Here is a 26,677-nt window from a genome sequence, read left to right as displayed (position 1 = left end):
AATACAGGGAATACTTTTCTAATATGTATTATCTGAGGTGTGCGAGCCAAAATATTTAGATGTGACTTCTGAACTTCCTTTGGAGAAAAATCTTCATAACAAGAACTAAACTCAGTCTCGTCAGGTCACATCCCACAGAGGATGAAGGAGTCAGTGTGGAAGGGTCCTTCCCCAGACCCCACCCCTTCAGCATTTCTTGACCTTGTGTATGGGATTTGTCTGAATTCTACCTTCAATGATGAGTTAGCTAGACACAACCACTGCAGGGTGAATGAGCTATAAGTAATTATTTCTTTTGTTTTTCTACAAATAGTCTTTCAAGCAGATTTAGAAGATGTCAGAAGGAATCTCTTCTCATTTCCATATGGAACAGAGGGAACCTATGCGTCCTCTAGAACAGCAATCAATTACTTTATGTATATGGTCAGATGAAATGTTTTTCATTTTTAATGTTTTTCATAGTTCACAGAAAAATCAGTTGCTGTGTTTCATGATTACTGTGTATATGTAATTGCTTCATGTTAAGGACTTTATTGTTTTGTCAAACATATTGAAGAGTTTTGACAATTTGTTTCCATATTCTGAAAATGGGATTTGTTTTCTTGTTGTAAATTTAGAACAGCAAATTTGAAGATGGAAACCTGTGTGGAGAAGGGTGATTTTACTAACTGTGAAAACAAAACTGAATTGTTTTCTATGTGTGAGTGTGTGTGTGTGTGTGTGTGTGTGTGTGTGTGTGTGTGTGTGTGTGTGTGTGTATGAATGTGATCAGCCTTGCTAGCGATTTCTTCTGTTCACGCACTGCCAAATCTTCCTTTTAAGTATTGTGAAAACTTTGTTTTTTTCAGGTCGAATGAGTGATTTGAGTGTAATGGGTCATCCAATAGATACAGAATCTAAAGAAGATGAACCTTGTAGTGAAGAAACAGATCCAGTGCACGATCTAATTGCTGAAATTTTAACTGAATTACCCAGTGTCATAGACATAGATATCTATCACAGTGAAGAAAATGAAGAGGAAGATGACGACTGTACAAATGGCACTGAAGTGACCACCACCCCATCCGTGCAGTACATAAATGGCAAGCAACTCGTCACCACGGTGCCCAGGGACCCAGAAGCTGCAGAAGCCAGGCGTGGCCAGTTTGAAAGTGTTGCTCCTTCTCAAAATTTCTCAGACAGCTCTGAAAGTGATAGCCACCGGTATGAAATGACAGAAACAGAACTCTCTAACAGAGGCCAACCAAATGAATCTCAAGAAACCACTGAATTTCTGGAAATGACCTGGAAACCTGAGACTTATCCTGAATCAACGGAGCAGTTTTCAAGTGGTGAGCCAGATATTTTCCCCACAGTCCCAGTCCTTGAGGGAAAAGACGTAGAGAGGGCCGAGTCCACCACGAAGAGAGGTTTTAACCTTGAAAACCTGACACCTGGTGAAACTGCAACTCTGTTTCCTGAGGAGACTTCAGGAGAAGCGGCCATTGAACAAGTATCTCAGGAAATGGTCCCTTCTAGGACTACAGAAACAATATTAGGTGAAGAGGCAGAAAATAGTCCTATCACGTACCCTCCCAGAATGCTTCCAAACTCTGTACCAGCATATGTGTCAGAGGAAGGATCAGTTACCCAACCAAGAAATCCAGGCTCCTTGTCTACCCTAGAAAGCTGGGTGGAACTGACAACTGGACAAATTGTAGAATTCTCAGGGAGTTCTTTGGCCCCAATTCTAGAAGGCTCTGGGGAGGTAGAAGAGGATAGAGAGAAAATATTTCCCACAGTAACTGATTTGTCACAGATGAATAGTACAGATGCGCTGATTACTTTAGATTCAAGCAACAAAATGATCACAGAGAGCCTTCTGGATGTTCCTGAAACTTCCATATATACGGTTTCAGAACAACCTTTAGTTGAAGTGGTGCCTACTCAATTTTTAAGTGAAGTAGACACTTCTGACGGGGGTATGAGCATGTACCTTGAAGGAAAACAAAAGAAAAAGGAGGAGGGAGAGGGAGCTACAGGTACAGAATCTAGAGTTGAGATATACTCAACAACACATGAGGCAAAAGAACTCGGCTTACCCCTTGAATCAGAAAATGCCAGTGTAGTTCCATCTAGTGAGTCAGCTACGGCCAGTGAAAGCTCTTTGATGACCCCCACAGAGTTTGAGGAGGACATGAAAAATTCGACTCTTATCTTCACAGAAGCGAATGTGGCAATCAATTTGGGGGAACAGCCCTTTGAACCAAGCAGTAGCAGTCAGTTGAGGGTCCAGGAAGAGCTGTCCACTCTTCAAAGTAGCCCTATCTCTCATTTTATGGAGCAGGGCTCAGGAGAAGCTGCTGCCAGCCCAGAATCCATGACAGTTTCCTCATTTTCATTAAAGTTAGACTCTGCAATTCAATCGCAAAGAGAAGCAGCTGCCACTCTATCTCCCCAGGTGGAAACCTCATTCTCCTCTAAGCCAACAGGACTAGCTTTGAGTACAGTCATGAACAGAGAAGCTACTGAAATTATAAACCAAACATCCAAGGAAAAAACAATGGCAGAAGTGGCAGGAGCACCAACTCCCAGGGCAGAAATGAGGGACTTTTCCACCGGCTCTCCTGGGGAAGAAGATTTCAGTGGTGACTTTGGAGACTACTCAACAGTATCTTATCCTATTACAAGTGATAGAACAATGATGGAAGGTTCTGGGTATGCATCAATTACAAATGATCAGATTTCACCATCTGTAATACCCACTTCAGACCATAGCCATGTATTGTCTAACTCAGAACAACCCAGCAGCACTATGGTAAGCACTTCAGCCTTCCCATGGGAAGAGTTTGCAGCTTCAGCTGAGGGCTCAGGTGAGCAACTGGTCCCTGGCAGAAGCTCTGCCAACTCAGTGATTCCCACTGATGCAGAAAACTTTTCTGATACAGATTCTTCATTGCTTGATCAAGGATTGGAAGAAATGAGTGTCATGAATGAAACTGATAAAAGAGTCACCATTTTACCAACAGTAGAAGCTGAAAGTACTGCAGACTCATCGGAAAAGGGAGAAGTAAAGGCCGATGGCAGAATTGCAGAGGACTTTCTTCAAACAATAGAGCCATCTACATTATGGTCTACGCCAGAAGTCAGTTCTGTAAGCCAAGCAATTCGAAGTACAACAGTATCAGACAGAACAATCCAAGAACAAAGGCCTTTTGAATTCTTCCAAAGTTCTCTTGTATCAGAACATACAACTTTTGGTACACAAATATATCCTGAACTCCAAACCACAGATGATTCTATACTAACATTGAAGAAGACTTTTAGCAATGACAAAGAAATGGAGGAGGAAAGCATGTCGTCATTTCATATGTCTACTCCATATTCAGATCCAAAAGGCTTGGAGTCATATACTCCCCTCCCTGAAACTACTGAGAGGCCAGACTCTTCCTTAACTCCTGTCTTAGTGACTGAACTTCTACCCACTGAAAATGTGAGAACAGATTCATCAATTAACAAGGATGGAAGAATAGAACTCATTCCCGACAGTATGAGACCAACAATGAAAGAGTCAGATACTGATCTCTTATTCTCTGGATTGGGATCAGGAGAAGAAGTTTTGCCTCCTCTACCTACAATGTCAGTGAATTTTACTAAAATGGAACAAATAATAAGCACATCGTATCCCCACACAGTGAGTTTAGCAACAAGCATCTCAAGTGGTAACATGGAAGACTATGAGAGAATGGGAAGTGTGGCAAATGAAATTAGAACTTTCATTTCCAAAACAGACAACATCTCTGAAGGTACAGAGGCAGTATCTGACACAACCTTAATAGAAATATTAAGTGACATTGGAGCAGAAGGACACACTACAGCACCTCTTCCTCTCTCCAGAGACATCGATCACCCTCAAAATCAGACCATCAAATGGGAGGAAGAAATTCAGACTAGTCAACCTCAAACCAGAACTGAACAAACTTCTAGTAAGAATTCTTCAGCCTCAGAAACTGAAGAAACATCAACTTCTTCTGCTGTTTTTCTGCCTAGAACGTATGGTCTTGAAATGGCCAAAGAATTTGTTATGTCAATACCAATGCCAACTGACGTGTCTCATGAAAATTCTGGAGAAGGATCTGGAGAAATGAATAGTTTTGATTTATTCCACACTTCTAAAACAACTGAGGCCACCAAGCAAGGAAGCACTCCATTTGCTTCTGATGGATTCCTGGAAAAGCATCCTGAGGCACCACGTGCTGAAGCTGGGAATGCTGATGTGTATGCAACCATCTCAGCAATGCTGCCTCTTCATCCAGAAGCAAACGAAACCTCACCTAATCTGGTTAGCACGTTGCCAACTACAGTGCCACATGAGAGGCCCACAGAAGGCGGAGCAGGTAGTTTCCAAGATCATCTTGGGGCACTAAAAGATTCTACTTCAAAACCGAACAGAAGAAAAGCTAGTGAAAATATTATTATAGATCTAGACAAAGAGGATATGGATTTAATACTGACAGTTACTGAGAGTAGCATCCTTGAAATTCTACCTGAGCTAACATCAGACAAAAACACTATCATAGACATCGATCACACTAAACCTATATATACAGATATCCTTGGAATGCAAACAGACATAGATCCAGACGTACCATCAGGACCACATGGAAGTAATGAAGAAAACAGTCAAGTTCAAGAGAAGGTGACAGCTGATAACCTTTCTTTAACTAAGGAGTCATCAGAAGGTTTTGGTGATACTCTTTTGGCTAGGAATACTCAGCCAACGTACAGTGAATCCATGACTTTGGAAGACAGAAACCTCTTAGATCACAGGGGTTTTGACTCTGCAGCTGGGACTCCTGTTCCTACTAGAGAAACAGATGTAGATATTTTACTTCCCACAGCATCATCCCTGCCCATTCCTAGGAAGTCTACCACAACGAATCCAGAGATCAAAGAACTAGAAAGTAAAGCAATACCTCTGGATGACATATTTGAATCAAGCACTTTGTCTGATGGTCAAGCTATTGCAGACCAGAGTGAGATAATATCAACCATAGGGCACTTGGAAAGGACACAGGAGAACTTTGAAGAAAAGAAACATGTAGATTCTTCTTTTCAGCCAGAATACTCTTCAGGAGATGAGGAGGCATTGATAGACCCCACTTCCTATGTAAGTATCACTAGTATCCACCACATGGCTCCGAGTTTAACAGAAGCATCTCATGGGCTGGGAGTGTCCAGCCCTTCCTATTACACTGACACAACCTCTGCAGTGTCAGCATTTATGCGTCTGCCTTCTCAGATGCCACCCTCTCCATTCCCTGTTAATTTAGGCAGCAGAGCCTCTGAACAACCAGAGATTCTTGAACCAAGTGCTCTACCAGCTACAGAAGCTGGATCATCTCAGAGGCCTCCCAATGATTCTTTTAAAGAAACTCATACAAAGAGTCAAGTAACTGTCAAGCCATCAAGTGAAGAAGACGTTTATAGAACAGAGACTCCGTTTGTATCTCCTGACATAGAGCTTTCAGAAGACAACCCCAGGTTGTCAGAAGTCACAGAATCAACTGCTGAAGAAGAAACAGAGTCCTCCCATGATTCAACAAGAAAAAGCAATTATCTCCTCTCTGGGGAAAGTATTGAGGTGTTTCTCAGTAGCAGAACACCTGAGGCTGAAACCATTACAACAGCTGCCAGTGAAAATAAGTTAGAAGATGCTACACAGTGGCCACACTTTAGTTCTGCTTCTGCAACTTTCAGGGCTTCGTTGGTGCCTACGCCTCACCCCCAGACATCTGAGAGGCCCACCACCCCTCCTTCTTTGGAAAGATACCCTGAAACACATGCAGTTTTAATGAGAGGGCAGGGTTCCACAGTGGCAGCATCAGAGAAGCAAGTGGAATTAAGAATACTTGATTCAAGCAATCAGGCAACAATAAGCACTGTGGATTCAAATACTGAGCTTGCAACATCACCATTTTCCCTTCTGGAAACTAAGGAAACTGATTTCCTGATTGGCATTAATGAAGAGTCGGTGGAAGGCACAGCAGTCTATTTACCAGGTAAGATCACCACGTTGACAAGTTTGTTTCCAAAACAGGAATCCGTCCTTTGGTTCTGACATTATATATATGTATATATGGGTGTGTGTGTATATCTGTGTTATTTTTATTATAAATCATTGGAGATTTGAAAATATTGTTTGTACGAAAGCTTCCAGACCACTGTATTAAACTCATAATGATGTACAATGACAGTAAGTATAGAGTATTTCTGGGATTTTCAAATATACCCTGTATCTTTCTTTTTTTAAAAATAAAAATGTCCTTTTTATTATCTTTAAGTAGTTAGCTGTACAAAGTAGTTGCCGTCCTTCTTTGTACTTTTCTATACTTTAGAACAACATACCGTTGCAACATGGATAAAATGAAATAATGGAAAGAGAATCTAATGTATTTTCACACACAATTAGAGTAGTGCTTTTTAATATGTTCTGTAGTTATGTATTTAGTTTGTACTTTATTTCATTTTATTTATGTTGTGCTGGTACTGGGACTTGAATTTGGGCTCTTTAGCTCTTGTTTAGCTTTCTTGCTCATAGTTGACACTACTATTTGAGCCATGACGTCAGTCCAGTATTTGTTGGTCAATTGAAAATAAGACTATCTCAGACTTTTCTGCCTGATCTAGATTTGAACCATGAATCCTCAAGGTCTCAGCCTCCTGAGTAGCTAGTGTTATAGGCATGAGCCACAAGCACCCTGTTTATACTTTGTCTTAGAAAGAGAAGAAATGTTCTTTTTCCTGGGCAAACAAACACAAAAACAAGAAAATCTCTTTTATTGATGGATGTGATTAATCAAAATCCGTTCGGCCTTTAACATCTGAGAATAGCAGTTAGCTCTAATAAATATTTCACAGCAAGTGCAACACCAATTGTACTTCACACACTAATGTAATTTCCTTACCTGAGATGGTGCATATAATGTTTTCAAACATAGTACCTAGCTATAATGGGTATTTATTGTATATTTGTGTCTGTTAGAGAGTTCTGCTTATACATTGAATATATAGCAAGCATGAATTTGCTACTGTTTCATAAAAGACAATTTCATTTGATTTTCACCAAAAGTCTATAATGCATAATTACTAGCATAAAAGGAGGGTCAATATATATAAAAGGAGGGTCAATTACTTTTCTAAGATTATACAGCCACATCTTGGCCAAAGTGGGATTTGAACTCAGAGCAACTCTATGCTGAAGTCCCTCTCTTCCGATTGTCCTTTTCTGCTGCTTTCAAATATAATATAAAACATAACAATTGATACTTAATAATATGTAACCCAGGAGTCTTAGAATGTTTTCATAGTAGAACTTATTTTCTTCTCGATCCAGTCTGAGAATGTCGAGAAGTCAGCTTTTCTAGTCTTTTCCTAGAATGTTGTTACTTATGTAGACGACAGTACGTTCTACAAGTAGTTATTATCAACTAGTTTCTACTTTGAAAAAGAAAAGAAATGTCAGTACTTCAAGGGATATGTTGGTTGAAAGTATATACTTTGTTTTACTGAACATGTTTTAAGTCATGGCTTTCTTTAGAATAATTTTTGTGGTACTAGTACTTCATCTGGCACTTCAGAAAAGTAAAACAGTCAGAAAGTACATTTTTAAATAAATGTCCTAGAGCTTTCTGTGAAATAAACAACAATGAGTTATTTTTGTTTTCTTTTTTGGTTGTGGGGCCTGAACTCTGGTCCTGGGCGCTGTCCCTCAGCTCTTCAGTTAAAGGCTAGAGCTTTACCACGTGAGCCACAGTGCCACTTTCTGTTTGCTGGTGGTTTATTAGAGATAAAAGTTTCATGGACTTTCCTGCCCTGTCTGGCTTTGAACTGTGATCCTCAGACCTCAGCCTCCTGAGTAGCTAGGATTACAGGCGTGAGCCACCAGCACTCAGCTTGACAATGAGTTTTTAAAATTTATTTTATCTTTTTGCTATCATTCTACTCATACTACAACTGATAGCGTAGTAATTTGGCCAGCATTTATTATTTTGCAATTTAATTGAAATAAACTTCAGGTTGTTGACAATATGATATAGAAACAATTGGCAAATTTTGCCTACATATTGTGAGTTAACTCTGACACATGAGTGAGAATGTTTACACATTTTCCAGGCCACAATGTTTTACCAAGGATTAGAGAGTGTGTCTTCATTACAAAATGAACTGCCACTTAAGCTAAATTCAGTAAACAGCATCTCATATAGAGCATTGCCTGGTATGTGTTGGAGATTCAACTTTAGAAGCTAATACAAACTGTTTAACAAAAAAAGAAAAAGAAAGAAACGAAGGAAGAAAGGAAGGAATAAAGGAAGGAGGAAAGGAAGGAAGGAAGAAAGGAAGGAAGGAAGGAAGGAAGGAAGGAAGGAAGGAAGGAAGGAAGGAAGGAAGGAAGGAAGGAAGGAAGATGGAAGGAAGATCTAAACTTTTCTCCTAATCAGGTTCCTAGAAAGGCTATCTTTCTTACCCAGTCCTGTCTCCTGGTGTCAGCATGGTGTCTTGTGTCTCTGTTGGAATAGCACAGGGTCACTTTGATATTCACAGATGGATACATGGCCTTGATTTCAGTCTCATCATCAAAGCAGTATATTATTAAATATAGTTAGCTAAAATTGTTTAGAGAAGCTTTAAATATTTGTGGAAATATAGGGGAAAGTGCCTCAAAAATTGTGGTCATTTCAGGAGAAATTGTTGCACTCGGCTCAATTTACTTAATTTTAATGTCAATTCCAAACTGAAATGTGTATCTCTCTGGTCTACCTGGTGTCCAGACTTAACACTAAGAAAGTATGAGTGACTTTCCTGTGTGGATATGGCTTAGCCTTCTTCTGTAGCCAGTGTTTCATCAGAAGTTAGATATCTTCTTCTTCACATCTAATGATTTCAGGATTTGGGGACTAAGAATTCTTGAAAATGTGGTTGTATACCATATATAATCTCTTTATCTCCATTGTTTTATTAAGCATGTGACTTTCATTTGGATTGTAGACTACTGTGAGAATTAGGATATTCAGAAAAAAAAATCAAAGAATAAATACCAACTCTTTATGAAAATACCCAAGCAACATTACAAAATAAAACGTGTGCTTAAAATGATATAAATTGATGTTTAAAAAATACATTGTAAATGGCTTGTTTTCACAAGTTTATGGTTTTGGTCTTTACATTGATCTCTTGGGAGGTTGGTTTTATTTATATTTTAACAAGAAAATGATAATGAAATTTGGGAAATTCATTTTAGGTAAGGTTTTGTATTGGGTTTGCTTTTAAAAGTAGAGTTTAATCCATGTATTGCTTCTCTTCAAGAATAGTTTAAAGGAGTACATTTGGAACGTGTTTTTGGAAAAGGCATGTTAATGTAGCAGAAGAGACATCAGTGCACACTTTGGAAGACAGTTTCTGAGCATTAAGTGGTAAAAGGCAATAATAATTCAAATGATGGTAACAAGCCAGTCTTCTAAAAGAATGCATGTTCTGTGTATCCAGCCATTTCACATGAACTAACCTCGTTTAAAAGAAAACATTTTCCATTCACTGTGCACATATGTGTAATCATTTTTGACTAAAATCAACTGCCATTATCATGCCAACTAAATCTGCAGTAGAATGTATTTGTTGCCAGATACGTATGAAATATTGCTTAAAAGTAGTCATGATTGAGTCCTAGAACTGAATAGATGTAATTTGTAACAATTAGTTATCATGACAAGGAACACTCCAGAGTAAAGTTAATGTTAAATTCTTAGATGCAAACCGCTAGGGTAATGCTTCTGTTATGGTAGCAATAAGTTTCATTTTATGCTAAAAGTGCATCAGAATCTTTGTTATAAGCCTAATTGTTTGTTCTTGCTTTCCTGAACGTGGTAGGACCTGATCGGTGCAAAACAAACCCGTGCCTTAATGGGGGCACCTGCTACCCTACTGAAACTTCCTATGTGTGCACTTGTGTGCCAGGATTCAGTGGAGACCAGTGTGAACTTGGTAAGATGCTGTTGGCTCAGGCACTGCAGTTCTTTTCCAGAAACTGCCCTGGGGGAAATTTTATATTGTCAGATTGGTTAGATCCCCGAGGAACCCCTGTGTGCCCACAGTGTAGGTTAAGTGAAGTAAGGATTGGAAAGTAATTTCTTTAAGTCAGGAAATAGAAATAGATATTTATTGAATTCTGCTAATACTACCAAGATTTTGTGAAATTTACTGAAGTCAGGTATGTATTTTGGGGACTACTGAAGATAAGGCTTACAACTATAAAAATGTTGTAGATGTTAGCAGAAAAAAAAAACCCACAACATCTAATCTGTCCCTCAGCTCAACATATTAATTACACGATAAATTTAGGTATAATTTTCTAAACAAAATTCTATTTAAAATGTAGGACTAAATATATAAATTAGGAAATTTAGAGCTGATGAGGTGAGATAATTTTCTGCTCTGATGTGGGATGGGAAAGGTCCTTCTCTGACTCTTAACCTCCAGTCTAACCTGTCTCTACTCAAAAAGTTATGGAGTTCCTGTGTTCTTTTTTCCTGTTTGGGTTCCATGAAACATAACTGATTTTTCACTAAAATAGTTCTTTTATTCTTATGTTGTTATTTAGTTTTCCTTTCCTCTATAAAGTTCTCAGCTTTGACTTGGTTGAATAGTTTTGCCTCATACTCTAGCCAAATGGGTCTAAGACACTAGCATACATAAGAATCATCCAGAGGTTTGGGAAAACAAATTATTGTTTCCATTCCAAAATACTTGAATCCGTCAGCTGAAGGACAATTAGGGAAATGCATTTCTAAAATCCTTAGATGATATTGAGGACATTCAAGGACCACCCTTTGAAGAATGAGGAGTCATGGAAATTTGGAAGCAAACAAATAAACAGATCCTAGCTACTCAGGAGGCTGAGATCTGAGGATTGCAGTTCAAAGCCAGCCCAGCAGAAAACTCAGTGAAACTCTTATCTGCAATAAAAACTACTCAGCAAAAGACAGAAGTGGCACTGTGGCTCAAGTAGTAGAGTGCTAGACTTGAGCACAAAGAAGCTCAGAGACAGTGCCCAGGCTCTGAGTTAAAGCCCCAGGGCTGGAAAAATAAATAAATAAACTTACCAAGATTGGGTCCAAAAAGACATGATGGTTCAACAGGAAATGCATACGTTACCTTATTTAACTGGATCCTCTCTATATATCACCTTTACAACAAAATAAAATATAATTTAAAAAAAAGATGACAGCAAAATGAAGGCTATATTGATGAGGAAGTGGCAAGAGGGACAGTGAAGTCAGGTACTTCGAATATTTGAATATTTCACATCCAAGTAATCAGAGTGTGAACCAAGACTGAATATAGGAGGGTAGGAGTTCTTATCTATTTCAGGGCTAACTGGATTTACCTAATAGCAATAAGAATAGCAATTCAGTGTATTCTGGATGCATTTGAAATTGTTCTGTGACTGTATTTGAAATTATTTTAGAGGTTTCAGACTTGGCAAATTAAAAATGCAGTTGGTCAGTTAAATTTGGATTTCAGATAAAATAGTGATATGTATATATATATATATTTATATGCATACACATAAACCAAAATTTCATTTATTCTTAAAAAATATGAAATTCAAATTTAATCAGTTAACCATGTATTATTTGCCCAACTCACATTAAATAGAATTCTTTCATTCCTTCCTAAAGTGTTTTCATGGGCCTTTATCATTGTATTTCAGATTTTGATGAGTGCCACTCTAACCCTTGTCGGAATGGAGCTACTTGCGTGGATGGCTTCAATACATTTAGATGCCTCTGCCTTCCAAGCTATGTCGGCGCACTTTGTGAACAAGGTAGGAACCATTACAAAAACTGCTTAATGAACATTAATGATACTATTCAAAAGGCTGACCTTTCTGCATAGTCTTTTTTGTAGAGTAAATTTACAGAGTTTCTAACTCTCCCTTTGTATGAATAACAATAGCTCAACCACGGTGTTGACTTGATTATGGTTGTTTGGTTATGATTGGTTATACATTGGAATTGCAGACTGGGACACTGAGCTGAATTTCAGGACATCTAAACCAACAGAAGGATTAGCCTCCCATAATTTTTCTTGGAGACAACCTAGGACAGCCTAGGCATTGACCTTAATGTAGAATGTGTTCCAAGGAATACTAAGTGCAATAGTAGTCGGAATACATGGGCTTAATTTTCATAATCAATCATATCTGGATGATGAGTTGCTATAATTGTTAGAATATATTTACTTTACCTACTGTATACTATATAAATGATAATATATCATTGCTTGCCAGAATTTTTTTAACTATTTCTACTAAAAGCATTTACTTTTTCTCAATAAACAAAAGACCTAGAATCTCATAGTCTCTATAATTTCCATTTTATAACCAACCTAGGAGTCTACTTCAGGTGGTTAGTGGTACTATTTCTCAGTCCATCAGTCAGAGCTAGATTGCATGCTCAGCACATTCAACTTCAGAACACTGGTTTTCTCTCCTTAAAGTCTTGCAGTGGTTTGGCTTTGATCAAACTACCCAGTGCCAAAGTTCCATTCCTCCAGACAAAATGAAAATGTATTAGACACTCAGACACATTGGTTTGGCCCTGCATTCTGCTTTGTGGTGTTAATCCAAATGTCATTACAATTAAAGCAAAGCTGAAAGCAGCATGGACTGAATTACTGTTACAATGGTTGGGTAATGGTTAAGTTTTGGGCTTTTTGTTGTTGTTGTTGTTGTTGCTTAGAGTGAATTTGTCTTAGAATTTTAAATATGAAAACAGAACAAGAAGGATCCTTTTCTTAAACTAGAAAAGTAAGAAATATATTACTTTTTGAAGAATAGAGAAGGGTGACATACTTAGAACATTCAGCTATATTAAAATTATTCTGTTTTTCATTAGTTTTGAGTCCTAGGAGCAATTAAAAACATCAGTTGTTCACCAAGTAATTATTAAGCTCCTACTATTTACTAGATATTGCTGAATTGGCAATAGAGCTCTGAATAAAGCAAAAGGTCCTGATCTTGGTGATGTAAGTCATTCTGGACAGCGAATTAAAAGAGATGCTATTTCTTGATATTTTATGGTTTTCCAAAGGCATTATTTCATTTGGTTGACAAGATATTTCTAAGCATTAAGTGTGTTAGAAAGTGAAGCTCAGAGAGGTAAAGGGATATCTGCTCATAGTCACATGTCTAGGAAGTTATTGAGGGAAAAAAAAAGCCAACAGGCCACATCTCAGTTTTTGTCAATGTCTTCACACTTCTAAAAAAATTCTCAAAGATAAATAACTTATTTACACATGTACCTGATGAATGGACTGGTACACACATTCTTACAAGGAATTTTCTTTTAAAAAGACTATTGGAAAAAAAATACTGTTTATTCGATCAGTGGTGTCACCTAACTCCAGGTACATTCATTTTGATTTTCAAGCAAGTTTAACTTTCATCCACTTCATTTGATGAGAAATATCCCATCCAGATCTGTTTACCCAGTGCAGCTGTGTTCCTGTGATTTATTGCCAGAATAGTAAGGACTCTTTTACTCTTCTTTTCAGGTGGCCCAAGAACAAATGTTTTCTCCATTAGCAGCAGCATTATTGTCTAAACATTTTTTTTTTAAGCAAAGTGCTTTGATGACTGTGTCGTTGTTTCTTCAGCTGACCCTTTCTCTTCATTAGGAACTCCTTAATTCTCAGTAACTCTAAAGTCAGGACAGATTTTGTTGGAACAACAGTAATAAACTCTACAAAGGGCTCTTGGAACAGTCGAGAAACAGGCCACAAAATCTATGATGCATCTTGGAGAGACACAGGATCAAAGTGTTCACAGATTCTTAGGACTTGAGAACTATATATCAGAGACATTGCATAGATAGCACAAAAAGAAAAATATTCAGTGAGGATGTTTAAGAGTGATAGAAGGTGGGCATCGGGGTCTCAGGCCTGTAATCCTTGCTACTCAGGAGGCTGAGATCCAAGGATCATGGTTCAAAGCCAGGCCAGGCAGGAAACTCTGTGAGACTCTTATTTCCAATAAAACCATTAGAAAACCGGAAGTGGCACTGTGGCTCAAGCGGTAGAGCACTCACCTTGAGCTGAATAGCTCAAGGGACAGCACCCAGGCCCAGAGTTCAAACCCCACAACTGACCAAAAAAAAAAAAGTAATAGAGTTCCCATAATCATGAATAGAAGTTTCATACACTATAAGTCTGGGACTTTGTAGGACAACCTACACACTATAGGAATTATGAGGCAGAGGTGGCTTTCTATTACCTTCAGTAATTTTTAAGAAAATGCCATCCAAAGGTTTTGGTTATATAGTTCAAACTCAGGAATAACAGCAACAAAAGTAGCATGGAAATACCATCCTAAAGAGTTTCACTCAATAAAATGAGGTTGTTTTTAGGTATGATTAGAAAAACAAATCAACTCAGATAGATTAATTCTAAACTTAACTTACTTGCCCAGAAAGCATCTTGGATGATGCTACTTAGCATGTAAACTCTTTGTTTTTGTTGTTGAATTCATGAATAATGTAAATTCAATGCAATGTGGGAAACCTGGCTTTTAAACAGCAAAGATCGATATTCTATTAACTGGGTTTTGCATATATGTCATTAGGAAACTTAAGTTTACACAGTATGGATTGATAAAGTATTCTGCCTTGGTTTATCACAGAAACCATCCTTGACACCCAGGTCAAGATAGGAATGTATGTACCTGCTACTTGAGGAAAATATCTGTCATAACATGTTTTGGTGGTATTATAACAGAATATTCAATCCTGAGATATTTTTTTTTGGGGGGGGGTCGGTTGTGGGGCTTGAAGTCTGGTCCTGGGAGCTGTCCCTCAGCTCTTCAGATCAAGGCTAGCGCTCTCTCACTTGAGCCACAGCACCACTTCCAGCTTTTTCCTTTTTGCTTATGTGGTGCTGGGGAATTGAACCCAGAGCCTCAGGCATGCAAGGCAAGCGCTCTACCACTGAGCCACCTTCCCAGCCCAATCCTGAGAATTTTATAAGGAAGAAAGGCTTAGTTCTGTTTTTGGAGACTTGAGAAGCCAAACAGAAGTTGTCTCCATGTAGTTAGTCTTTGGTAAGGGATTTATTGCTCCATCACATATGACAGGAAAGCAGAAAGGGAATTACAGGAAAGATCACAAAACAAGGTAGGATTCAAGAGATCCTGGTGTGGAGTCAGGCTTGTTCTGTTTGTAATAACTCATGAATCATTCTTACCAGACACTCCATAGAAAATCATCAACCCACTTTGAGAGTGGAGCCTTCATGATCCAATTATCTTCCATAAAACTGTATCTCCTCTTAGTACCTCCACATGAGACACCATGCTCCCAAACACATGAACTTGTGGGTGGGCAATTCTGTATGCAAACTATAGCAGCATTGTAGCAGAGTCAAAGTCACCAGCCTAAATTCTATGGTCATGTTAGGTTTTTGTAAAAGAGAAAGAAGTAGGTCATGATAGTCTATTTTAATGACAAAAGACAAAAGGAGAAAAAAAGACAAATTAAAATCATTTAGGTTAACAGATGACACTTTTTAAGTGCGTAGAGTTTTCTTTAATGTATAATTTAAGAGATGATGATCTGCTAACTTTAAAATGCATATTTTAAATTACAATTTTGAAAGTTAAGGAAAATGACGGTATTGTAATATTATAGTATTGACTTTGGCAACAATGGTGTTCTAAATTATTCTCCAATCCTTCCTAAAGACATATTTCCTCTCTTCCTCTATTACTCTACCTCTGAATTCTTCCAAATGAATCCCAAAAGGAAAACTACTGTCCAAGTGGTCACATTTGGCTTCATTCTTGGGTGCGGAGTGCTACTCTTCAAACTAAACCATCTAGCTCGGTCCCGAGTATTTTCCCAGGAGATTTGGTGATCTCCAAATAACACTTGACTCAAAGTCCAAATTTGGAGGGCAGATTATTCAAAACAATTAGTCAGCTGCCTGAAACTAAACAACAGCATTGATAGACTAAACGGAAATGGAGTCTGCCTTCAGAGATATGCTGCATCTGTTGTAGGATCAATGTCTAAGTCATGAAAGCCAGAGAGGGAAACAGATAAATCCCTTAGAATGCATGCTTTCCCACAACTATATGAGGAGGAGGAACCTGACTGAAAGTCAAAAGATCATGTGACATTCAATTTGGCCACCCAGTCTCATCGAAAACAAGCACTTATTTAATAGAGTAGGATTGCAGTTTTGTTGACTGGTTAAAAAAAAATACAGCAATCTGGAAGGTTTGTCTAGTGTCTGAAATTTCATGAACTTTTCAGTTTCATCATATTTTATATGTGACTTTTTCAATACACTTGTAAGATATGGTTTGGGAAAGTTAAAATTATTTTTACTAATCGTAATTTAATACAGAGGATGGTGAGTCTGAATGCAGGTTGTCAATGAGAATGCAGTGACTATGGCAAGGCTGCTTTCTTGAAAACCCACATAAAATAAAGCTGAAGTCTTTTGTCCATATAATATTCAGATATATTGGAACAGATACCAGAGGAAACAGAAATACAGAGGAAGACAGGAGGGGACTAAAGGGAAGGGGAGGAGAGTAGAGGGAAGACGAGGGGAGGGAAACCTAAAGATCAAGAACTTGGGTTAGGTTATTTCACTTTAAATAGAGTTAAAGGCCTGATGAACATAACACTTGAAGTTCCCTATCTTTTCTTCTTTTGGTGTGGAAGAGAGAACACATTCTGTATCACCAAGGCTGCCTACTCAAGACTTTTTTTTCTCCTCTGTGTAAATGTTATACATCCAAAGCCCCAGATATGTCTCTGAGTAGCAGAAAAGGACTACTTCCTGAGCTTTTGAAGTCGTTATGCAAATAGTGTTGATAATCCTGTTAGCCAGAGTTCTTATCTTATCATTTGTGAACAATTCTCTTAAGAAAAAATGGTGTTGCTAAGAAATTAGTCCCTATTGCTTCGCACGGAAGTCAGTAGAGACTATAGAGGTTTTGGGTGGTTGCTCTTTCAGCATTTTCCTGCTTAAAATGTCTTTATTGAAGGAAATTGCAATCAGATCCGTATTTCCATTCTAAAGATGTACGGCCGCTCACTTTGCTAGGATCAGTTGGGTTCATTTTATAATGACTTCTTTGTCATAGTGACCAAATTTATGAATCAGCTACTTCAGGGACATTGCATAGAACTTGGCTTGGGTATCCTGTCAGCACTTGGCTTGAGAAGCCAAGTTTGAATGACGTAGCTGAATTTAATGAAGTCCACCCTTTGTTGTTTTTTTTTTCCCAGACACTGAGACGTGTGACTATGGCTGGCACAAATTCCAAGGGCAGTGCTACAAATACTTCGCCCACCGACGCACTTGGGATGCCGCTGAAAGGGAATGCCGCCTGCAGGGAGCCCACCTCACCAGCATCTTGTCTCATGAAGAGCAAGTGTTTGTGAACCGTATGTACCACACACACACACACACACACACACACACACACAATTTCCTGAAGCTGTACTCCTCATGACCTTTTTACTTTTCTCTGTATCCAACTGAGAAGAAGTAGCTTTCTTAGTCTTGATTACATCCCTTGTCTATAAACTATGAAAATCCCTCACCCAAGGAACTCTGACCTAGGGAAACATTCAACTATAAAATTGGAAGATGTGGGCTGAGAAGGTAGCTCAGTGGTAGAGCGCTTGCCTCGCATGTCTGAGGCCCTGGGTTCAATTCCTCAGCACCACATAAGCAGAAAAAGCCGCACGTGGCCCTGTGGCTCAAGTGGTAGAGAGCTAGCCTTGAACTGAAGAACTGAGGGACAGCGCCCAGGCCCAGAGTTCAGGCCCCACAACCAACAAAAAAATTTAAAAAAAATAGGAAGGTGTTACTTAGTTTAGCAAATGTTACTTAAAGATCGAATCATTAGAAATTGGTCGTGGGGTTTGAACCCTGGGCCTGGGTACTACTGTCCCTGAGCTCTTCAGTTCAAAGTGAGTGCTCTACCACTTGAGCCACAGTGCCACTTCCAGTTTTCTGGTGGTTTATTAGAGATAAGAGGCTCACAGACTTTCTTGCCCAGGCTGGCTTTGAGCCGCAATCCTCAGATCTCAGCCTCCTGAGTAGCTAGGGTTACAGGCGTGAGCCACCAGTGCTTGGCTATTTGGTCTTGTTATTTGGCTTTCAGAAAAAGGTCATTTCTTAGGATTCAATATGATTCTTGTAATTTCTTTAATTCCGTATAATTTTATTACTTCTCTTTTGCATATTTGCATGTGCTATACGAAGTTAAGGAGGAAGTTTTGCTATTTTTTAATCTAGTTAATTAAAATTGAGTTGTGAATAGTTTTATTCCCTGTGCATCTAAGTTCCTATCCATTTCTAATTATTTTTGACTATAGAAAGTGAGCTACCTAAGAATGTGAATAGGTAAAGAGTGAAAACTGAAGAAAGCTACTCTCAGAGCTATTTAGTAACTTCTTGCTACAGCAAACAGCAAGACATCTAGGTATATATTTTTATGTAGCAAATATATAGAACTATGGTTCTCACAAAATGCTCTTTGATGAGCTGTTGAGTATGTTCCCACAATGCTTTGTAGATTTTTGGGGCTTAATTGTTCATTTATAATCTGAATAGTGTTCAGTTAACTTGATTGCATGATTCATTTGCCATTCAGTCATTTCACAGTAAAAGTAACTATTTTTTAGGATAATTTTTTATAGAAAATTTTTGACTTAGAAGTTCATTATTTACAATTCTTTCAGAGGAAACATCTGGGTGTTAAAATAAGTGTGTACATCATATTTAGTTATTGATTTTATTTTAGCTAATTGAGTGGATTATCAAAAATTAATAGAAAATGTGTATCATGTGTAATGATAGAAAAAATGAAGTACTGGAGAAATGATCAGCTTTGTATCATATTTTAATATTTCATAGTGTTTGAAAATTAGCCTTTTAGTTTAAAGCATATTGTGCAGAAGAAGAAAGAATAAAATAGGAGGAATATTTATGAACAACTAAATAAAAATCCAGGCAGGAGAGAAAATGCATGATTCACTCTGAAAATAATTTCTTCAGTATATTTTCCACCCAGACACGGAAAAAGTAGTGAACACATTGGTGTTATTTTCCATCCAGGTCTGGGCCATGATTATCAATGGATAGGCCTCAATGACAAGATGTTTGAGCATGACTTCCGTTGGACTGATGGCAGCACATTGGTAAGACATTGATGAAATCTGTGCAGTTCCTTGTGCTTGGTATCGTGTTGTGCTCATGTTACAGGGAACACATCAAGCTGTAGGCATGTTAAGTGACTGCCATTAAGATTGCTTCAGTCAGGGAAGGGTTACCATGGAGTTCCAAGCTCTCCCATAGCTGTGAATCCAAAAAGAAGAGTATGGCAGATTTTCACCAATAGGGAAAACTAGATCACCAAAAGAATTGTGTTGAGTGTGTCTTAGCCAGTCGTTATGATGTTTCTTGGGTGCTTCTGTAGTGCAGATAACATTGTAGTTCACTAGGCTAGACAGTAAGTGAACAGTAAAGTCTAAATTTGATTTTTTAAAAAAGTGAAAACTAAATTTCTTTTTTTTATTTTTCAGTTTCTTAAGCCTTTGTGAGCTAGTTAAGTAGATAAATTTCATTTCATATCTTCCTGACATCTCAAATTGAGTTTAGCAAAAAGGAAAATTTATTCTGGTGTTGTTATCAAACTAATCTCTGCTTCTGGAAAAGTTTTACGTATTTATTTAGTTCAGGAAAGTTTCTCTGTGCACTTAAGGAAATGCTACTGAGCTCAACTATGCTTACATGTCCAGTGAATCCATTACCTGTTGACAGATAAATAAAAAGAAGGTCAGATAGGCTGCAGTATTGGTCTTAAGTGGTAAAGTCAATATTTGAATTTGATTTTGAAGACAATTTACATATAATTTTAATTTAGCAATTTGAAATAAAATCTGTTTTGTTCTCTGTCATCACAATTTACATTAAATCAGAAAGACATGTTATTCAAGTTCATAAAATAGATTCTTTTGGCAAATGAAGAAAATATAGGAAATGTATATCGTCTATAAAATATGCTCTTAATCACTTGTAGAGACCCCAACCTTAAGATCAATAGTCTGATTTTCTTCTAATTATTCTAGCTAGTAATTGTACCTGTAAACATTATGTCTGAATATTTTCATTTGGCTTTGCCTAAGAAAATACTACTGGTCAATTACACTAATAGTGGATGTACAGAATGGGTCCTTATATTTTAATTTCAGTTGAAGATAGACAATTTTGTTTTTATGGACTTTTATAAATAAATAAACACACTTGAAATGATCTTAAATTTGAAATAATTAATACTATTATAATTTTCATTCATGTATATTCTTTAGCATAGGTTTTTAGCAAGGTTTCCCTTGTTGATATCCTGTAAACTAGGTTTCTGTGATGCTTATTTGAATATCTACCTCCCACAGATATTTCCTGTGAAATTATACATGTGATTGAAAAGTACTTATGAGCTCCCACCTCTTTTACAGAGGCTAGAATGAACATGGCTCAAGTGGTCAGCTTTATTTTGTACTTCCTTTATATCCTTCAAATATGGACCACTTACTTTAAAGTCTTTCCTTTTGGCTAGCTTTCTGCATGTTTTGGCCCGATCCTAGAATAATTACATTTGTTTGGGTAGAATGTATAAAAAAGTCTATCATGGGCTACACAATGACCTGACTGAGTGAAATCCCAGTCTAATGTGGCATTAGTTCAATGGAACTGATTAGTATACTTTCATTGTTAGCATGCATGTATTCCTAGATATTTATTCTTGTCTCTCTATTCGCAATTCATCTCCTCAAAGAAGTGGCTCTTTCCCCTGCCTTTTATTTCTCATGATGTCTAGGATAAAGCTTTATCCCCAAGTCCTGTGAGTTTGGTTAATGAGAGTGAACGCTGGCATCTCTTTGGCAGCTTTGTGGGAATATTAGGGAGTTTGTCTTCCTCCAGGTGAGGAAGACAATCGTTATCATCTATGCTGAAGCAGACAACTCATAACTAAGTTTTATGTTTATTTTATAAAGATAGTGAGGCTGGAATTCAGGGCCTGAGCACTGCCCTTAGCGTTTTTGTTTTTTTTTTCCTTAAGGCAGGCACTCTACAACATACTCCACAGTTCCAAGGCCAATTTTTTGGTAGTTAATTGGAAATGAGTCTCACAGACTTTCCTGGCCAGGCTGGATTCAAACCATAATTCTCAGATCTTGGCCCCTTGAGTAGCTAGTGTTGCAGGCATGAGATATCAACACCAGGATTCAATTAATTTTTGCTTGTGTACATTAATTTTCACAAATGCTGTGAAAAAAATAGTCTAATTGCTAATTTCATAGTCTAGACAAGCCTTTACTCTGGTAAATTAGTTAACATGACACTTTGTCAAGAAAGAAATACTCACCTTCATTGGAAATTTTCTAAAGAAGATAGCTTAATGTACCATAACCATACAGCATGAACATAACATACTTTTTAAATTTGAAGACCAAGGACAAAATGTACTTAAGTCAGAACCTTTGTTAGAAGAAGGCAGCAAATGAAACACATACACAAGTGGCGTTTATTAAAAAAAAGCGACACAAGTACATCCAGAACAAACTTTGACAGACCCTTAATTTCTTCTTGGTTCACTCTGTATGAAATAAAAGCGGACGAAGGAGTGTCTCTTAACTTTGAACACTTGGGAACAGAAAAGAGCATCTGCCCCAAAATCCTGTCTCCCTCCCATCTGACTGATCTCTAGCCCACTTTCCTGCTTTTGAATCCACCCTTTCCTCTGTCCCCTTCCTTTCAGAGACAGTCTAGGTGTCTCTTCAACTCGTTTGTAGTTCTTTCTTTAGTCACTCATATCCTTAACAGCTTCCATATGTGTGCAAGCCTTTAGTCAAATAGCTCTCCTTTGTTTTACTGTTTACTCCAAGTTTTCTTCTTTTGAAAATATCCCTAATAGATGGTCAGGCCTTCCTCAGGGTGAACACTATGTGCTTACACTTGGAAATAGTGTTAAGTTGTCACTATGTTTGGAGGACTTTGTTTATATAGTTGAATGATTTTTCTCCTCTTCTGCATCCTCTCACCCTCAGGGTTTTGTTTTTTTTTGAAGGATTTATTACAGCCTATCTATCCTGGGAGGTAGAACAGTATTAAAACAAAAGGCTCTTTTGGTATTTACCTCACACTGTCTGGATATTCTGTCTTACAACCCAGGAATAACAAACAAGTTTATATTAGGTCTCAATTTCAATAATTGCTTTTATTGAAATAATCTTTGCTTCCAATAAGCTTCCAATATAATTATATCCTATTTAACATGGTTGTGCTTTCACAGTGACACTAATTCATTTCATATGCTTATGCTAAATTAGTGATATTGTTTGACGAAGTCATCCTGTATTGCCCTAGTTCTTCAGATTTTGATTGATTTCTTTCCACATTGTTAGCCCCTACCATAGGATGTTGATATTATTGGTAAAATGCCAAGTTCTTGTTTCTGTTATATTAAATAATCTTTTTCATTATTTATTTGGGATGTTTGCCTGATAAATGTCACAAAAGTGCACTCACTCATGAATGAAAATTGTGTCTAGCCCTACCCTTGTGATTTATGTTTATTTTCTCTTTACACAGCTTTCATTTGATCACTGGGCTTTCTTTTAACCAGTTATTCTTTAACTTGACTGTGAGTCTGTAAGAGCCACACATACCTAGTGCTTTATTCGAACCCCTGAAAAATAATTTAATTGTGAATTACTCTCCTTGCCAACCAAGTTATGTCTTTAAATACATTGAGTTAAGCCATTTGAGTTAAACACACATTGAAGCTGAAGAACTTTTCTTATCTGGTATCTGTATTAAATGCTGGCCTTTAAGTTGTTTCTTTAACCAGCTGTTAAACGAAGGACCAGTCTGAAGTGTTTTCCCTCAGCTCTCACCTTCCCTAACTATGAACTTGCATTACTTCTTCCTTATGATTTCTGTGTCAAATACATATTGTTTGGACAGCACACAAAACCCACCATTCCATTTGCCACTATATTTCCTAAAAATAGCATCTCATTGCTGGAGTAAAACCTATCTTTTATGTGACTTGGCCCAGTGGTAAACATGTTCCCTCACCCCTTGCTAATTTCAACTTATAACATTCAAATGCCTTACACGATCCTCAAATTCCTTCTTCCAAGAAGCCGTGCTCACTCAGCTTGGACACGGCAAAGACTCTTCTCCAGTGTTTCTGGTCTTCAGTGCTGTTCTTCCCATTAGAGTGCTAACCCCTATGGGTTTGGCTTCCTAACAAGGAACATTCTGAGACAGGAATTAACCTCTATCTTTATTATTCTAGCACCTAGTAGAGTAGTTTCCACAGGATAGATACTGAGTACATATTTTTAATGAACAAATGATAAAATACATTCATTATACTCCCTTTTAAAGATTACATTGAGCATATTATGTCTTTTGGTTAAATCTCCTGTGACCTATATCATTTGTCTAAATTAAAACTGTTTACAGTTGCACTCATATAAAAAAAAAAACCATCAAAACAGAATAGGTAAGTTTTCAAACATAGCAAATTTTTTCTTTTAATCCCCTCAAAAGGGATCATGTATGTGCAAGGTTCTGAGTTCCATTCTAGCAACACACACACACACACACACACACACACACACACACACACACACACACACACACACACACACCATAACAATGACATATAGCAAGCTTGTGAAAGGTATTACGGCAAAGAAAAACAGATGTTTCTACTAGAAATGATAACAATTAGATCCACTGTTGTCATAGGAATAAGTTTGTCATAAACTTTGGAAGTTAAAAATGGGAAAGGCAATTCCAGCTTCCATCACTGGTGCATGTTTGAGTCATATCAGAGCAGCTTTTCTGTGGAGATTTGAGAAAAAACAATTACGCAGAAATTTGAAGAGAATGTTCCTTCCCCAAAAAGGCATAGATTCCGCGTGTTTCCTGAAGAAAAATGACTTTTAAAGACTATTTGTATTTAGTATATAGTAAAACAAGCCAAAGAAATATCACATAAGAGCTCTCAGCGCATTTCACATGTTTTCACTGGCTTGACCAAGGGTGAGTGGGTGGTCACTGTCGCTCCAAGTGGTGTAAGGTCAAACTGTAGATTCCAGGGGATTTAAATCTATTACCATCACCATCTTACACCCTCCTTTTTTGACATCCGGGAATCAAATTCTCACAGTAGGAACCCTCCACTATCTCCATGGCTCTTTTCACCCCTTCGGTGAGCACCTCACCCTGCCCCTCAGTACTGTCTGTCAAAGCTCTACTAGTCTTGAGAATTAGTGGCTTCTCCTTTCCTTAATTCCTGCTCTCCCTTCCTTTTGTTTTGCAAAATAGTCTCAACTTCAGTATTTTAGAAAAGACTTTTTACATCCCCTTCACTTTTTTAAAATTTAAGTTAATTTAATTTTTTTGGTATTGGTCCTGGTATTTGAACCCAGGGCCTGGGCCCTGTCTCTGAGCTCTTTTGACCAAGGCAAGCACTCTGCCATTAGAGCTACACCTCCATTTCTGGCTTTTTGCAGGTTAATTGGAGATAAGAATCTCATGGACTTTGGCCTCCATCCTCAGATCTCAGCCTCCTGAGTGGCTAGGATGACCAGTGTGAGCCACTGGCTTCCATTCCCTTCATGTTTTTTCCCTTAAGTCATTTCTGCTTTGTCAGTGCTGACTGGTGACCCGGCAAGGCTGATGGCTTCTCCATTTCCTAGGAAGTACGAACTTCCTTCGTCACACTTTAGTCGATCCTTAGAAATTAGGGCCTCCCTCTCTGTATCTGTCTGAGTCTAGCTAGGAAGTTGTAGGGCAAGTTACTGACTCATAGACAAACAAATGTCATACCCTCTAATAAGCAAATCATCTTGTACCTTAGCAGTTGAAATATGAACTACAAAAGCCTAAACAACAGAATTTTTCTAATACTCTCCTACCCGACACTCTCTTCAATTTATCAGAGCCAATGCACAAGAATGACCCAACTTGTGTGGGTTCAACTTTAAGTCCAGAGACCTTTATGTTTTTTATCCTTCTGTCAAGCAGTATATTGTGAGAGAAGCCAGCTTTGAAAAACATAGGAAGAATAAAGAACGAGCCCAGAACCCAGCAAGAGGCACTTAAAAGGGGTGGGGGTGGGGAGTTACAGATCACAGGCTGTAAACCACTATTTTTTTCCCCCCACAGGAAATGTATCATTATTGCTCTATCAGAAACACAAAAGTCTCTATCCTCCTTTCTCTCCCAGATGTCCTGGACTTTGAAAAGAGAGTTTCGAATATTAACTAATTCTGGTGCTCTTTAGCCCTGTTTATAAGCGTCTGCTCAGTTGAAAGGATTGCTCATGATTTGGCAGAGAGCATTGCAAAACAAAACCCTCACATATTAAATAGTAGAGAGAATCTTAAATATTGAGAGGATGGATATGTCAGTTACCCTGATGTGAACACTGATGGTAAATCTGTATTAAAAGGTCACATTGTGCCCTATTAACATAGATAACCAATATGTGCCAATAAAAATATATTTTACAATGTCTCTCCCTTCTCCAAAAGAATCCTTAAGTTTTACATTTTTAACCTACAAACCTTACAAGACTTCTAACAAAATAGTTGCAGATGTTGTAGCTATAACATGCTTTTAGCTCCAAGCCAAATGCCACTCCTCTGAGAACAAGTCACACTGAATATTAATATTAATTTAATTATGGTAAGCTTCACAGATTTCATTATATTAACCTAAAAGCCAAGAAAAGCATATGTTCTTGCCTGATCCTTTAACTCATTACTCACGATAACGAGGTTTTACAGATTCCTTTCTACCAAAGACCACTGTGATATTAGTGAAAGTTTTTACTTTCTTGTGCTGCAATGTGATTGGATTTCAAATCAAAACCTGGATCTTTTGTAGCTGCATGAGAAATATTAGAAGTCACAAAGGGGTCATTGTAAACACAAAATCCTTCCTTCCCTCTGGCTTTTTGCAGTTCAGATGGCAAATGGTAGGTAGCATGGTCGCAAGAAATACTTACTTACCTAAAGACAAGATTATCCTGGAAGGGGTGGGAAAAACAAAAAGGAAAAAAAAATAGATAGATGGATAGATAGATAGATACATGGATGGATAGATAGATAGATAGATAGATAGATAGAAGACTTATCAGTACGGTAGTTCCCTTTTGGAGATGTATTATTGACAGTGCTTTAGGAAACTTTAGAATCATATCCAGATGGTGACATTTAACTGCTAATTAGTGTAAGTCAATGCCTAACCATGGAAAAGGGAAAAAATGTTGAATGGGTTTTGGCACTTGGTCATTGCATTTGGATCGTTACTATTTCATGACTGAAGGAAGACCTGTGAGAACCAACTTGGGGTTGAGGAGCCTACTGGCACCAGTCATTGAATGGTTTAAATACAAGTTGCTCTGTGGCCTCTGCCTGGGTCCCCCTGTCTCATAGTGGGAGCAACTCACATCCCTCTGAAAATTCTGTGGATAATTACAGCTTTGTAGGCCAGTGAGCTCACACTATTACACAAGATTAGCGCTGTTCTCCAG

At 37.9% G+C, this 26,677-nt stretch overlaps 1 protein-coding gene across 2 annotated transcripts in view; it reads left to right on the top strand.

The window, feature by feature from the left end:
• Positions 1–26,677, top strand: part of Vcan (versican) — a 99,413-nt gene that overhangs the window by 56,551 nt on the left and 16,185 nt on the right. For both annotated transcript variants that reach the window (XM_042690932.1, XM_042690931.1), the window contains 5 exons: positions 849–6,041; positions 9,907–10,020; positions 11,750–11,863; positions 17,334–17,492; positions 19,174–19,256. In XM_042690932.1, the coding sequence (XP_042546866.1) occupies positions 849–6,041; positions 9,907–10,020; positions 11,750–11,863; positions 17,334–17,492; positions 19,174–19,256 (5,663 nt within the window). The remainder of the gene's footprint in view (positions 1–848; positions 6,042–9,906; positions 10,021–11,749; positions 11,864–17,333; positions 17,493–19,173; positions 19,257–26,677) is intronic.

The sequence above is a fragment of the Dipodomys spectabilis genome, unplaced genomic scaffold (assembly GCF_019054845.1).
Source record: "Dipodomys spectabilis isolate Male_0828 unplaced genomic scaffold, ASM1905484v1 ptg000140l, whole genome shotgun sequence".
Taxonomy (NCBI): Eukaryota; Metazoa; Chordata; class Mammalia; order Rodentia; family Heteromyidae; genus Dipodomys; species Dipodomys spectabilis.
The sequence above is the reverse complement of the archived record's forward strand: the minus strand, read 5'-3'. Positions and strand labels throughout refer to the sequence as shown.